This window comes from Bombyx mori, chromosome 13, assembly GCF_030269925.1.
Source record: "Bombyx mori chromosome 13, ASM3026992v2".
Classification (NCBI taxonomy): Eukaryota; Metazoa; Arthropoda; class Insecta; order Lepidoptera; family Bombycidae; genus Bombyx; species Bombyx mori.
The window spans coordinates 1,128,148-1,141,408 of NC_085119.1; the positions used below are offsets into that span (position 1 = coordinate 1,128,148).

A 13,261-nucleotide genomic window follows, 5' to 3' on the forward strand; every position below is an offset into this window, starting at 1 on the left:
TTCAAAACCCATTACTGCTTCAGGGTAGAAACGAGCGGAGTGGTGGTACCCACTCATGCGGACTCACGAGATGCCCTACCTCCGGCAATTACGCAAATTAATTTTTTTACGGATTTGATTTTTAATTATCAATTCTTTTTTCTTTCTTTCATTTCTTCACCGTGAAAGTCATTCATGAATATTTACTTGTTCGACCGCGACGGGGTAACGCAAAGCCGCCATCGCCCGAAACATATCTTGTCGGATCCCCCGGATTCACTCTCGGTGCTTTTAGGCCTCTCAAGGTTCAAGCTTCAAGCGGTCACCGTCCTCGTCGAACTCGTCGATTACGACGAAGAATCCGACGAGCGAACTACTCCATAAACAGACCACTGAGTTTCTCGCCGGATCTACTCAGTGGATCGCGATTCCGATTGAAAAACTCTGAACACGTGGTTGCGGTCTAATCCGCGCCGCAGTGGTAGTACCAAGTCCTTGACTAGCAAAAGTCAATTGGCGATTTTCTCATTACGGAACGGGATATTTAAAAAAAAAAATATCCACCTGATTTATCGACAAAAGGTTTTAAAATGAACTTAACAATAAACGCTTGATTCATTGGCCCTATAGACTCCTTTTGAAAGCGTTTTAATTGCGGTCATAACATCAGCGCAGTGTAGCTTCCTCTAGCCTAGAAAAACGAAAGACTGTCTTCGAATAAGAATGCCTACATGACTCCCTGAGGGATTAACAGGTCTCTTTTAATGAACTTAAATTGTAACATGTATCTACTTAGTTAACAAAACGTTTATTTCGGAAACAAAGATACGTGACTTGATTACATAACTTAGCTATATGTATGTGTGAACACAATTTTATCGGTTGCATTACACTCTCGCAAGAGATTAGGTGCTTTAGTAATAATAATTGTTACATAAAAATTTGGTTTTTATTTTGATAGAGCAATTTTAAGTATTTTGTAAAGGTATGCAATAAAAAATGCAACAGACGAATGTGCTTTCGGCCAACGTCGCATCATGTGGCTACTGGAGTCCATATCGAAAAACCTATTTTTCGAAATGAGGTCTAAACACATAGCTGTGGATCTAAATCTCAATTAGATAGTATAATGCACAGGTGTAATGGCTTTTCCGTCCTTCAAACCAAAACACATTAATTACTCTTTCGCGGTGGAAATAGTTTGCGTAATTTTTTTTTAATATCAGCGGTTGTTTTTTAATTTTAGTTTATATACTTATCGATCATCTTAGATATTAAACAAAAATATATAAAAACTAACAAACAAACTGAAAAGAAAACTATAGTAATTTTAATTCGGCATTAATCGAGACATTATACAAAAAAGGAAAAATCATTAGATAACAATCATTTAAACTTTACACAAAAAAGTATTTTTTTTTGTAGACGGAATAAATTCGTTGTTATTTAAACAGCGTCAATTTTTTATGTATTTTATGCAAGAAAAATAACGTTTTACGAAAATAATAACTACAATATGTGTATTTGATAGACACAATGTCCAATTTCACAATGTGCCATCAACTTAACTAGAAAGAGTGGAATGCTGTGTTACAATTAGTGTTATTTTAGTAATATTTTTACAGCATATAGTCTACAGTGAATGCTTTGGAAAGTGATAACAAATAAGTACAGTAAGTGAGAACAAATATTTGATTGCACAAAAAAGTGGACTAGTTTATTAAATCGTCCAAGGAATCGTGTCGTATGATGAATTTCATCCGCGTATTAGTGGCGTGTTGCGTGTGCTATATTGTTGTAATAATGTTAGATAACGCGTGTTGGGTTATGAGTGCTTCAGACGAGTGCACGAGGAGAATGACTTAGTTATTTTATGTTGACAGTCGCTACAAAGCTCGCAGTCGCTTAGTCTCGCCACAGAAGCGCAACGGGCGCGTGTCAACGCATTTGTGAGTTTGTTTTTTAAAAAAAAACCCACTACAAACAAAATAAAATAGTAACTTAGTAAATAATTCTGAACAGCTGATCGATTCCGCCGTTTTAAATAAAATAAAAGTTGGTAACAAACGCTAAAACTAAAGCTCGTATAGCCTTCATCTGCCTAGTGATACGTTTTGATCATTTTCTTTCGAGACAATGTGTGTTATCTATTGCTCCAATATAGTGCACTAAATATTACATTTTAAGAAATAATAAAAATATTTTTTTTTTATTGCCCTTGTAGGCAGACGAGCGCATGGCCCACCTGATGGTGAGTGGTTACCGTCGCCCATGGACTTCAGCAATGCCAGAGGCAGAGCCAAGCCGCTGCCTACATATTAGTGATATTTTTTCCAATTGCTTGTCTTGGCCTAATGAATGGTATTTTATTTTATTATCCTGTGCTCTTATGGCAATTTGAGTGACAGCGAGTTTTATGCAAAGTTTGAATGCAACTAATTTATCGAAGTCATATTTGACTGTTAAGCTATTTTAAAGTACTTTGAATATTTCTTTGATTATAATTTATACTTTGATTATAATTGGATGAGGAGAGCCAAAGACCGGGCTCAGTGGTGTGGATTGGGAGTGGCCTATGTCCAGCAGTGGACGACTCTGGGCTGATGATGGTGACGATTATTTCTTAAGATTCAGCTTTACGTATCTGCATAGAAACACGCTCGAAAAGCATTACCCTTCTTCAATAGTCCGGTAACTAATTGAATGCTACGCACGGGAATAACTGGACATGGATGAATTCGATTTAAAATAATGCGTTTTTTGAAAAATATAATTTTAATTGTGATATAAACAGTTATGTTACAAAGGCTTAAAGTTTTTTTTAATGAGATACGGGATGCTCTATTCCTTTTCTGCAAACCGTGTGTTGAAATTTGTATGGCAAACGTGAACATTGACGTCACTGTTTAATACAAAGCGCCATACTTGAAAGATTACAACTTAGGTTTTGTTGATCGGAGCCGTATCTACTGTTGGTTTTTATTAGATATCAATAGCAGTGAACGTGCTTTTTTTCATATTTTCATTTATTGTAAAAACATGTATATTTAGTTGCACACAATGACATAATGTATTTATTTACAATGAACGTGTTTAAAGATTCGATTTGATTCGTTGTTGCGTCATTAAAATTAGAAATGTCGTTTGCGTCGCCGGAAACATAAGTGTAACTTTTAAGAAATTTTCGTTTTTTTATTGACTAAGTTTGATTGGAAGAGCTCACGGCCCTATCTAACTATTTGATCAGAAAAATGCTTGGAAGATTCGAGCACCGGCATCGCTAAATACGAATGCTTATGCACGTCTTATACTATAAGCCACGAAGACTTCATAAGTTATTGAAATGAAAAAGAAAGAATGTAAAATTTATTTTGTCGAACATCTCCAAGTCTTCACTTTACATAATTTGGACTCTTTGATTGAATCCCTTCGCAAAATTCAAGCATTCAAGTCTTCTCGCTAGCCTTCTTTTGATTTATTTAATAGAGATACACAGAGTTCTACGACGATGCACTGTGTTTTGATTATTACTGGCACTGTCAGTGTCCATTTGTGACGGCAACCGCGTGCTATTAGTTCCTTTTCATATGCACATACACATCGACCGCAAGAGGATCAGGTTTATCAAAAATGTCATACAGCAGTGATACATTTTTAAAATAACAAGATTCCATTACTTTCGTCTCTCGAATTTTTCGAATTGAAAAATTTCAATGTAGTCTAATTAAACGTCTATTAAATGATAAGATTATTTTTAAAACTGCTTAGCTAATTTCTAACTTACAGCTTTAAGTTCGATGCCCTAATAAAAATGCATAAAACACGGGGACATAAATATTTTTATCCGTATAAAAATAAATACACAGTAACTATACCTAAAAGTTTTACAATGTCTACATCTGATTTGAAAACGATACGACTGTTTTTCACGACACTGTCGTCGTATCGTTACCGTGCGCACGTAGAAGGAGATTCGCCAAAAGAATTGTTAGCCAGTCATGTCTCAATGATGCTGTTGCCTTTGCAGTAAATTATGGCAGCGGACCAGGTATTCCACTCGCGTTCCTTGGGTATTCCCTCCGAGGGTGTAAAAGATCAGTACGCTGACGGCAAAGCGGCAAAAACATGGAACAAGTTCATCGGAGATAGTAATCAAAGAACGCAGAACTACAAAGACTTCTTGATCGGTCTCTTGAAGAACAACGGCTGCAAGACTGTTCTGGACGCCGCTTGTGGTACTGGGTGAGTACATCTTTGTTTTTTAGGAAGCTGAGTTTACTGGTGATCCGAAGGCCCTTCCGGTTTCACCAGCACAGGTGGGCGAGCAAAGCGTCAGCTAGGAAGGGTGGGATTTGCTAACAGCTGCCTGAGCGCCACCAAAGGATACCTAAGAAATCAAGAGCAGCTGCTTCGCAAATGAATCTACTAGCGGATCGGAATCGCGACCCACTGAAAAGATCTGGCGAGAAACTCAGTGGGCTGATGCATGGCTTAGGTTGCACGTCATACTCTTAGCCGAGTTCGACGAGGACGGTTACCGGGATCCCTAAGCCTGGTGTGTTAAGTACATCTCATAAGTAGACAAATTACACTGTTTTTTTAACTAAACCCTTTCCTGTCTCCACAAAATAGTTACGTTACTAAGGTTACTTGTAAACGATTATGCCACGGTTATGTACGGACAGATATTCTTTCTAATACTTGTTCACGAATGTCGTCGCATGGTCAAATTGAACCGGTAGAATTTATATAATTCGTAAGCGGCACGGCACGGTCTACTGCGCAAAGAACTAAGGTGTTCGTATGATAGACGTTATTCAATTTCAAAAGCTATGATAACTACGAGCTCGTAACTTTGCGGCAGCATTAATATCGTGGTCTCTATAGACTACGATAATAGTTACTACCCAACAACAAATTAAGGCCGATAAAACAAACTTCTCAATAAATAAATAATATTCGACCAAGTGATCGAACAATTTATGAATTTGAAGTTATGTGTTTCGTAATTAACAGTTTACTTGTTTGTCACTGATTTATATCTCTCGTGTGTTCATTGACCTTGACCGCGAATAATCTGCCACGTCTTTGAATGCTATCAACATCTTATTTGGATGTCACACTTGGAAAAATTACGTAAATCTTATTTGGACAGAAATTTTTATTTGTCAAAAATGAAGTATCAGTTTTACCTTAAATCGAACTGTTGACAGCTTACTGTGGATACTATCCACTAACTTCCTGTTATTAACTATGACAATATCTAAATAGCTAAAAAGCAGAAAATCCCGAGTATCTAGTTAAGTAATCTTTTTTTGCTTAGTCTGTTAAACGAGCTCACGGCCCACCTGGTATTAAGTGGTCACCCATAGAAATGAACAACCTAAATGGTGCTACCCACCATGAGACATGAAGTCTAAGTGCCCGTTTAACAATAAAAAGGCTGACCTATTTCAAACCATAATGCTTCACGAATTCATATAAAATTTCAACCTCATATATTAAAATGAGTGGTAAAATTCACTCTGTGATGTGCGTGTGCTCCGATAGCCGCTTAATATCAGGTGGACAGTGAGCCCGTTCACACAGATATGCAGTTAAAATGACACAATCAGACGCACGGACCTAAAAAAAAAAATTAAATTATTGCCAATTGTTCTCCGATCGCTGGTCTACACACATCACAACACAGCTGTTACCACGTTACCTAACTGTTCCAATATTATTATAAATTATTTGGATAATCGTGATAAGGCACTCCGGCGCTCAGCTGAAGTCATGTCAACTTTTATCTGTCAACAACAACGTTGTCAGCAGCGGGTCACGAGATAGTGCGTGACCCTTCTGACGAAATCGATGTTATCATTGTTCATCGTTTACATAATTAACTTAAGGGAATCATTTTATTTATTTATTTATTGCATAGATGGGTGGAGCTCACAGCCCACTTTGTGTTAAGCGGTTACCGGAGCCCATAGACATCTACAACGTAAATACCGCCACCCATCTTAAGATATGAGCTCTAAGGTCTCAGTATACCTAGTTACAACGACTGCCCCATCTTTCAAACCGAAACACGTTACTGCTTCACGGCAGAAATAGGCGGGGTGGTGGTACCTACCCGTGCGGACTCACAAGAGGACCTACCAACTCAGGCGCCTCGAGAGATTGACGAATTAATCAATTTTGATATGATTATTTTATTTAGTATGAAAACAGTAAGATTAAAGTTCCTAGTAAATGATTCAAGTTAGTTTAATTACGAACCAACCGCTCTGATTTTCAAAAGATCCAATTAGTTCAGAAGTGCGCATGGGTAGGTACCACCACCTTGCCTATTTCTGCAGTGAAGCCGTAATGCGTTTTGGTTTGAAGGGCGGGGCAGCCGTTGTACTGTTAAAAAGAAAGACCTTACAACTCATGTCTCAAGGTTTTTTATTTTATTTATTTATTTTTATTAACCTTGTAGGCAGACGAGCATAGGCAGACGAGCATACGGTCCACCCGATGGTGAGTGGTTACCGTCGCCCATGGACTTCAGCAATGTTAGGGGCAGAGCCAAGCCGCAGTGGGTGACGGCATTTACGTTGTAGATTGGGCTCCGGTAACCACTTAACATCAGGTGAGCCGTGAGCTCGTCCACCCATCTAACCAATAAAAAAAGTAGTTATCGTCCTCCATCGACAGAATAGATATTCTTATTCCGTGTGATGCTGCATTTATCTAATGCGTTTTCGAAAATAATTTTTTGCTTGCATCGCGTCTCTTTGTGCTTAGTGCGAGTTTTTTAACGCTCTCGATAGCGTAAAAGTTAACCCAATTTTGTATGCAGTTGGAACAGCGCCCCTAGCGGCAAACGTAGGCAGCGATCTCATTCCATACAAATATGAGCTTAACTTTTACGCTATCGAGAACGTTAAAAAACTCGCACTAAGCACACTGAACTGAACTCCTCTGCCCCGTTCATAGGAGCCATGCCTGTCGACCTTCAAGCCATGGATTTTATCTCAATGCGGGTGATATAGTCTTGTATGGAATCTGTTGGCTGTGTAGTCTTCTCATTTACAATTCTTGAATGTCCTATCGCTAGATCACGAGTGTGGTAGGTGGCTTATTTCCTGCCAGTATCATATCCTTTAACTTAAGACGTGCCATACAAAAATTATGTTAGTTCGTTTTATTGATTTCAGGATAGACTCCATGATGCTGGTGAATGAAGGGTTTAAAGTGGTGTCGGTTGATGCTTCGGACAAGATGTTGAAGCACGCTCTCAAAGCTCGCTGGGAGAAGAGAAAGAACCCCAAATATGATGATTGGGGTGAGTTTTATTTAAGAATTTAAAGGCAAAACAAAATTCCACGTAAAAAGCGTCGGCGACCATATAAGTAAAATATATCTACTCGAGTTGCGAGTCCTGAAACAAAAATCTCCTCTTGACAAAAATCTCCAAGTAAGTGCATATCTCATACGTCTTAAAAAACGACTCCGATGATTGAAGTACAAATTGTTTTTTTTTTTATTGCATAGATAGCTGGACGAGCTCACAGCCCACCTGGTGTTAAGTGGTTACTGGAGCCCATAGATATCTACAACGTAAATGCGCCGCCCACCTTGAGACATAAGTTCTAAGGTTTCAGTATAGTTACAACGGCTGCCCCACCCTTCAAACCGAAACGCATTACTGCTTCACGGCAGAAACAGGCAGGGTGGTGCAGACTCACAAGAGCTCCTACCATCAGTAATTACACAAATTATAATTTTACAGGTTTGATTTTTATTACACGATGTTATTCCTTCACCGTGGAGGTAAATCGTGAACATTTGTTAAGTACGTATTTCACTGGAAAAATTGATACCCGCCTGCGGGATTCGAACACCGTTGCATCGCAAGATACAAATGCACCGGACGTCTTATCCATTAGGCCACGACGACTTCGAAACTGTGGAAATAAATGGCTCTTAGATTAGCCTTCCGTCACGCACGAGTGGTTACCAACATCCTGGATTTTTTGCTGCAAAGTACTCATTTGTTCCTATTGAAGGAGTAGACCAGTCACTGTTACAGTGCTATTGAAACTTCGACCTCATAACTCAAGTTGGATTCGACCTCATGTCTCAAGCCAGCATTTAGGCTGTGAAGTCTGTGGACTCTAGCCACTACTTAAAATCTATTTTCTATTAACTAACTAACTAATAACATCTACGCTCCAGTTTTGAGACACGCATCATACGTACTTAGTCGTGTTTTTCCTTCCCAGTAATTGAAGAAGCCAACTGGGAGACACTCCCGCAAGACATCGAGACGTTTCTACCAGATACCCAGTTCGACGCCGTCATATGTCTCGGGAACTCGTTCGCCCATTTGTTGGATGAGTACGGAGACCAAAGGATGCAGAAGCTGTGTCTGAGCAACTTCGCGAAATGCCTGAAGCCAGGCGGCCTCCTGTTTATCGACCACAGGAACTATGATGCGATGATCAACACTGGAGCCACTCCGGGGCATTCAATTTATTATAATGTAAGTCCAGGGTACAAAGACCTAACTGACTACGGAAAAGTCAAAGAAGGAGTTGGATATCACGGTAACGATAATTTGCGTATTTACTGGTGGTAGGGCCTCTTGTGAGTCCGCACGGGTAGGTACCACCATCCTGCCTATTTCTGCCGTAAAGCAGTAATGCGTTTCTATACTTGTAACTTGATACTTGAGACCTTAGAACTTATATCTCAAGGTGGGTGGCGCATTTATGTTGTGCACTTAACACCAGGTGGGCTGTAAGCTCGTCCACCCATCTAAGCAATAAAAAAAATCTTCATTTTACCATTGCATTCCCTGACACCAAATCAAATATCCATCCTGAAACCACTGCTCTGACCTGCAGTGTGTTTCGCAAAATTTGCATCGTAAAAGCGGCACATCCCAAGCGGTAAGACTAGTATTTCTTCAAAAGATAACTTTGAGAAAAGCTCTCCATTGTACAGTGGCTTGGCTGTGCTATTGCTACTGTTGATGTCCACGAGCAACGCTAACCACACTTTTTATTGCAGCAGTGAAAATCTTACAAGTCAGCTAAATATCCTCTAGTTATGTTACGTGCTTGTGCCATTAACATTATCTTCACCTCTAACATAGGTAGCGTTACTAACGTAAATTTTAATACCTTCCAGTGCAAATACCCGGTTGATATCAAGACCTCGGTTCTGGTCGTACGAGGTAGAGCCGAACTCGTCGCATTAGACTACTGCATAGATACTTCAAACGATGGGAGCAAACAGGAAAAGAGGTGAGAAGCTATACTGTTCATATAATTGAATTGAGGCTAGTCTAATTGAGACTCTTTTTTATTTATTTTTCTCCTACCAATGCTGATAGCTTCGAGAGGCTATTTGAGCTTCACCCTAACGTGTAGGTTAGCTCACGGGGCTCAAACCGGAAGTGTTGCTAACACTGGCCCTAGCAAGAGCAGTGCTTCGCAGAATCTACCACCGGATCGGAAACGCGACCCACTGAGAAGATTCGGCGAGAAACTCAGTGGGCTGGGAGACTTTTGAGTATTACATGTTCAAGTGGTCTGTTATGGGTTGACATGACCCAAACAATATTAAAGTGAGAATATTACAAAATTGAAACGTTCGATGAAAGAACAGTTTGTGTGTTATGTTGGGATTTTCAATAGTTCGTTATTAATAAAGTCGTCGTGTAATAAAAATCAAACCCGCAATATTATAATTTGCGTAATTACTGGTGGTAGGACCTCTTTGTGAGTCCGCACGGGTAGGTACCACCGCCCTGCCTATTTCTGCCGTGAAACAGTAATGCGTTTCAGTTTGAAGGATGGGGCAGCCGTTGTAACTATACTTGAGACCTTAGAACTTATATCTCAAGGTGGGTGGCGCATTTACGTTGTAGATGTCTATGGGCCTCTAGTAACCACTTAACCACAGGTAGGCTGTCAGCTCGTCCAACCATCTAAGCAATAAATTAAAAAAAACAGATGATAGGATATACATCTGGTATACATTTATTCTCTACTAGCTGTACCCGTCCGCTTTGTTGGGCATTTAAAGCTAACATTATTATTTCTCACCCCCACAAAGATTCTTATCATTAACGCCCCCGCAACTAGTGTAGTGAGTTCAACACTCACATAAATATTAGCCTATCCATTAAGTACATGTATTTTCTACATGCATACCAAGTTTCAAGTCAATCGGATGCACGGTTCAGTAGTTATACCGGAACATCCATAAAAACACTGTAGATTTATATATTAGTATAGAGTATAAATGTATTTATTCCCCGGATCCAGTGAGTTCCGTCTATGCTACTACCCACACAAGCTATCAACATTCACGAGCATGCTGGACGAGGCATTCGACAACCGAGCCCGGCACCACATCTACGGAGACTTCCAGCCGCTGGACAAGGTCCCCGTCCCTGCCTTCTACATACACGTCATGCAGAAGACTAAAAATTAAACAATAATTTGCATCTGAAAATGATCCGTATTTCCAACACTTTTAAGGAAAATTTGTTTAGCTTAAAGTAGATTCTAGGATCTGTTTAGATCAACGTCAATTTTAAATTCTTTTGATTTAAGACTGATTGGAAATAATTTTGATTTACTTTTTTCTTTCGCTGTAATACTTACATGGCATTAAATAGTTAATAAACTGTTGACAAACTGCTTTTTACTTTTAATCGTTTAATGTGTGTTCAACATGAGTCGCATTTATCACAAATTACTATTGCTTCACACTGACCAACTTAATCAATTTAGTATGATACATGGGGGTTGCTTTAAGAAATTATTGGAGATGATTCCGTCACCACATTTTGCCATCAGACCGCCCGTCGCCGGAGCAAAGTTCATCCACATTACCTGGAACCGCTGCGTTCATTCACAATGTGTTTCCAGAGTTCTCTTTTGTCACGCACCGGTGTTTCTTAAGCGTCATGACGTGTCCTTCTTCAAATGAGGTCTGGGGAGAGTAACCAGCGGTAGGCAGCGACTTGACTGTATCTCTGGTATAGCTGACGTCCATGAGACGATGACCTCTCGTTATTAGGTCGGCTGCTCGTTTTTATTTTTATATTTTATTGCATAGATGGGTGGACAAGCTCACATCCCACCTGGTGTTAAATGGTTACTGGAGCCCATAGACGTTTACAACGTAAATGCCGTCACCCACCTTGAGATATGAGTTTTAAGGTCTGCCCCGCCCTTCAAACCGAAACGCATTACTGCTTCACGGTAGAAATAGGCGGGGCGGTGGTACCTACTCGTGCGGACTCACAAGAGGTCCTACCGCCAGTAAGTACGTAAATTATAATTTTGCGGGTTTGATTTTTATCGCACGATGTTGTTCGTTCTAAGTCGTAGTCAATCGTGAACAGTTGTTGAGTACGTATTTCATTAGAAAAATTGGTACCCGCCTGGGATTCAAACACCGTTGCATCGCTCAACACGGAAAGCACCGGACGTCTTATCCTTTAGGCCACGACGACTTCGTATGCCGTCGCGTTATTAAGCTTCAACCTGCCAAACTTATCCTGATGTTGGCAACTATTTTCAATACCGCTATGACGAACTACATCTTTCCCGCAGTGTGACGTTATCAGCACACATAAGCCGCGTAAAATCCTAAAGATCACCCCGCCAGCCACCGCCTGAGCAGTCCCCTCATTTGTCTTGGCAAATTGTATGAGCGTCTGTTCTGTTTGGATTCCGCTCTGACGCCGGTCGGTCCACGCCTACCGACAAGCACGGTTCACGGTACCGTCATTCTAGCGCGTTGTAATGTAATGGTGTGAGGTTAGGCCCCCTGCCCGAAAAAAAAACAGCGTTATATTGTAAATTTACCTCAAGCATTCACGGGCATTACCTAGACATGGGCGGACGTCACCCGTGGCATCAGCTAACGAGTACGTAACAACCTCAGCACCAATCAATGTTATGGTATTATGGCACTTTTTGTCATCCCATTTTTTTAAATTCGTATATAAAGCAGACCATATTGGATAAAATTTTATTGATTTTGGGCTTCATGCCTCGCTCTTATTTATAGTGTAACGCCAAATGGCGCCACTTTGTACTTCCTTCCTTCTTGTCATCTTTTATTTATGATGTGTACGAATTGCTAAATAAAAATAAAACGTTTAAATAGTTCAAAGAAGTGTTGTTTATTAACCTAATCTCAATAGATAAAACCTGTATTTCTTCAGCATTAACATATTAAGATAGATAACCTGAATTGGAATTAAAAAACAAGTACGGAAAATTGTTGTCAAAAATTCATTAACATCAGATGCGCCGTGGGTTCGGTGTACTGACTTTGAGATTTTTTTATATTTTATGATCAGGCCCGAGGCCTTTCCAGTTTCACCAGGACAGATGGGCAAGTAAAGGCTCAGCCAGGAGGGATGGGATTTGCTAACAGCTACCTGAGCGCCTCCGAAGAAGACCTAACAACTCAAAAGCAGCTGCTTCGCGAGTGATTCTACTACCGAATTGGAATCGCGACCCACTGAGAAGATCCGTCGAGAAACTCTGCGAGCTGATGCATGTGTTAGGTTGCACATCGAACTCTTTGTCGAGTTCGATGTTTAGGGTTACCGGGGTCCGTAAGCCTTAGAGCTGAAGGCGTCTAATGCAAAGGTTATTGGATCTGATGGAACCGCAAGGACGTGTCTAGGGCGTTGACGGTGACTGGCTCCTGCCTTATCAGGATTCGGGGAGTAGTCAGTTGCGGCAACGATAAGGCGACTATCATGACGCACAGCCTTATTGAAGTACCGTTCCGACACTGACTTCATGTGTTTCCGGATGGATTCGAGGCTCAGGTCGTCGTGTAGGTCAACGTTCGTCACGAACAACGGGGCTCCGACGGCTAGCCTGCAAAAGCGAGATTGTATGGATTGGAGGAGGTCTATGTGTGTGCTGACCGCGTGAGCGAGCACCACACTCGCGAAAGTCATGAAGGGCCCTATGAAATTTTTGTAAAGTGTCACCTTGTTCCGAAGGGACATTTTACCCCGCTTACAGGTCATGGGGTAGAGTCAGCCGCCCTGGAGTTTCCTGAAGGGACTTGTTTCTATTCGAGTAGTAAACGCTTGTGTCGTTAGCAAATAAGGCTAATTGGGTCAGCCGGGGAATGTCGTTAGTAAACAAACTAAAGCGGAGCGGAGAGAGGAGGGAGCCCTGCGGGACTCCAGCCGTGAGCAGTCGCGGTGAGGAGCGGGATCTCTCAACTCGATATCGAAAAGAGCGGTTCGATAAGA

The 13,261-nt window shown here is 40.7% G+C and overlaps 1 protein-coding gene across 2 annotated transcripts; it reads left to right on the forward strand.

Moving 5' to 3' along the window:
* Window positions 1–1,505: 1,505 nt before the first annotated feature.
* Window positions 1,506–10,664, forward strand: LOC101738705 (glycine N-methyltransferase). 2 transcript variants are annotated; one of them, XM_004926317.5, is made up of 6 exons: window positions 1,506–1,928; window positions 4,007–4,221; window positions 7,170–7,297; window positions 8,238–8,497; window positions 9,148–9,263; window positions 10,290–10,664. In XM_004926317.5, the coding sequence occupies exons 2-6, from the start codon at window positions 4,013–4,015 to the stop codon at window positions 10,456–10,458; spliced, it is 882 nt and encodes a 293-aa protein (XP_004926374.1). In that variant the 5' UTR covers window positions 1,506–1,928; window positions 4,007–4,012; the 3' UTR covers window positions 10,459–10,664. The 2 variants fall into 2 exon arrangements, with proteins under 2 accessions (XP_004926374.1, XP_037870842.1); XM_038014914.2 differs by having other exon boundaries at window positions 1,882–2,034.
* Window positions 10,665–13,261: the final 2,597 nt, after the last annotated feature.

What these genes read in the sequence shown, in the direction of transcription:
- LOC101738705 (XM_004926317.5), top strand. Translation starts at nt 4,013, where the DNA reads ATGGCAGCGGACCAGGTATTCCACTCGCGTTCCTTGGGTATTCCCTCC. An exon ending in GACGCCGCTTGTGGTACTGG is followed by an intron (nt 4,222 to 7,169) that starts GTGAGTACATCT and finishes TATTGATTTCAG; the next exon opens with GATAGACTCCATGATGCTGG. An exon ending in GGCATTCAATTTATTATAAT is followed by an intron (nt 8,498 to 9,147) that starts GTAAGTCCAGGG and finishes AATACCTTCCAG; the next exon opens with TGCAAATACCCGGTTGATAT.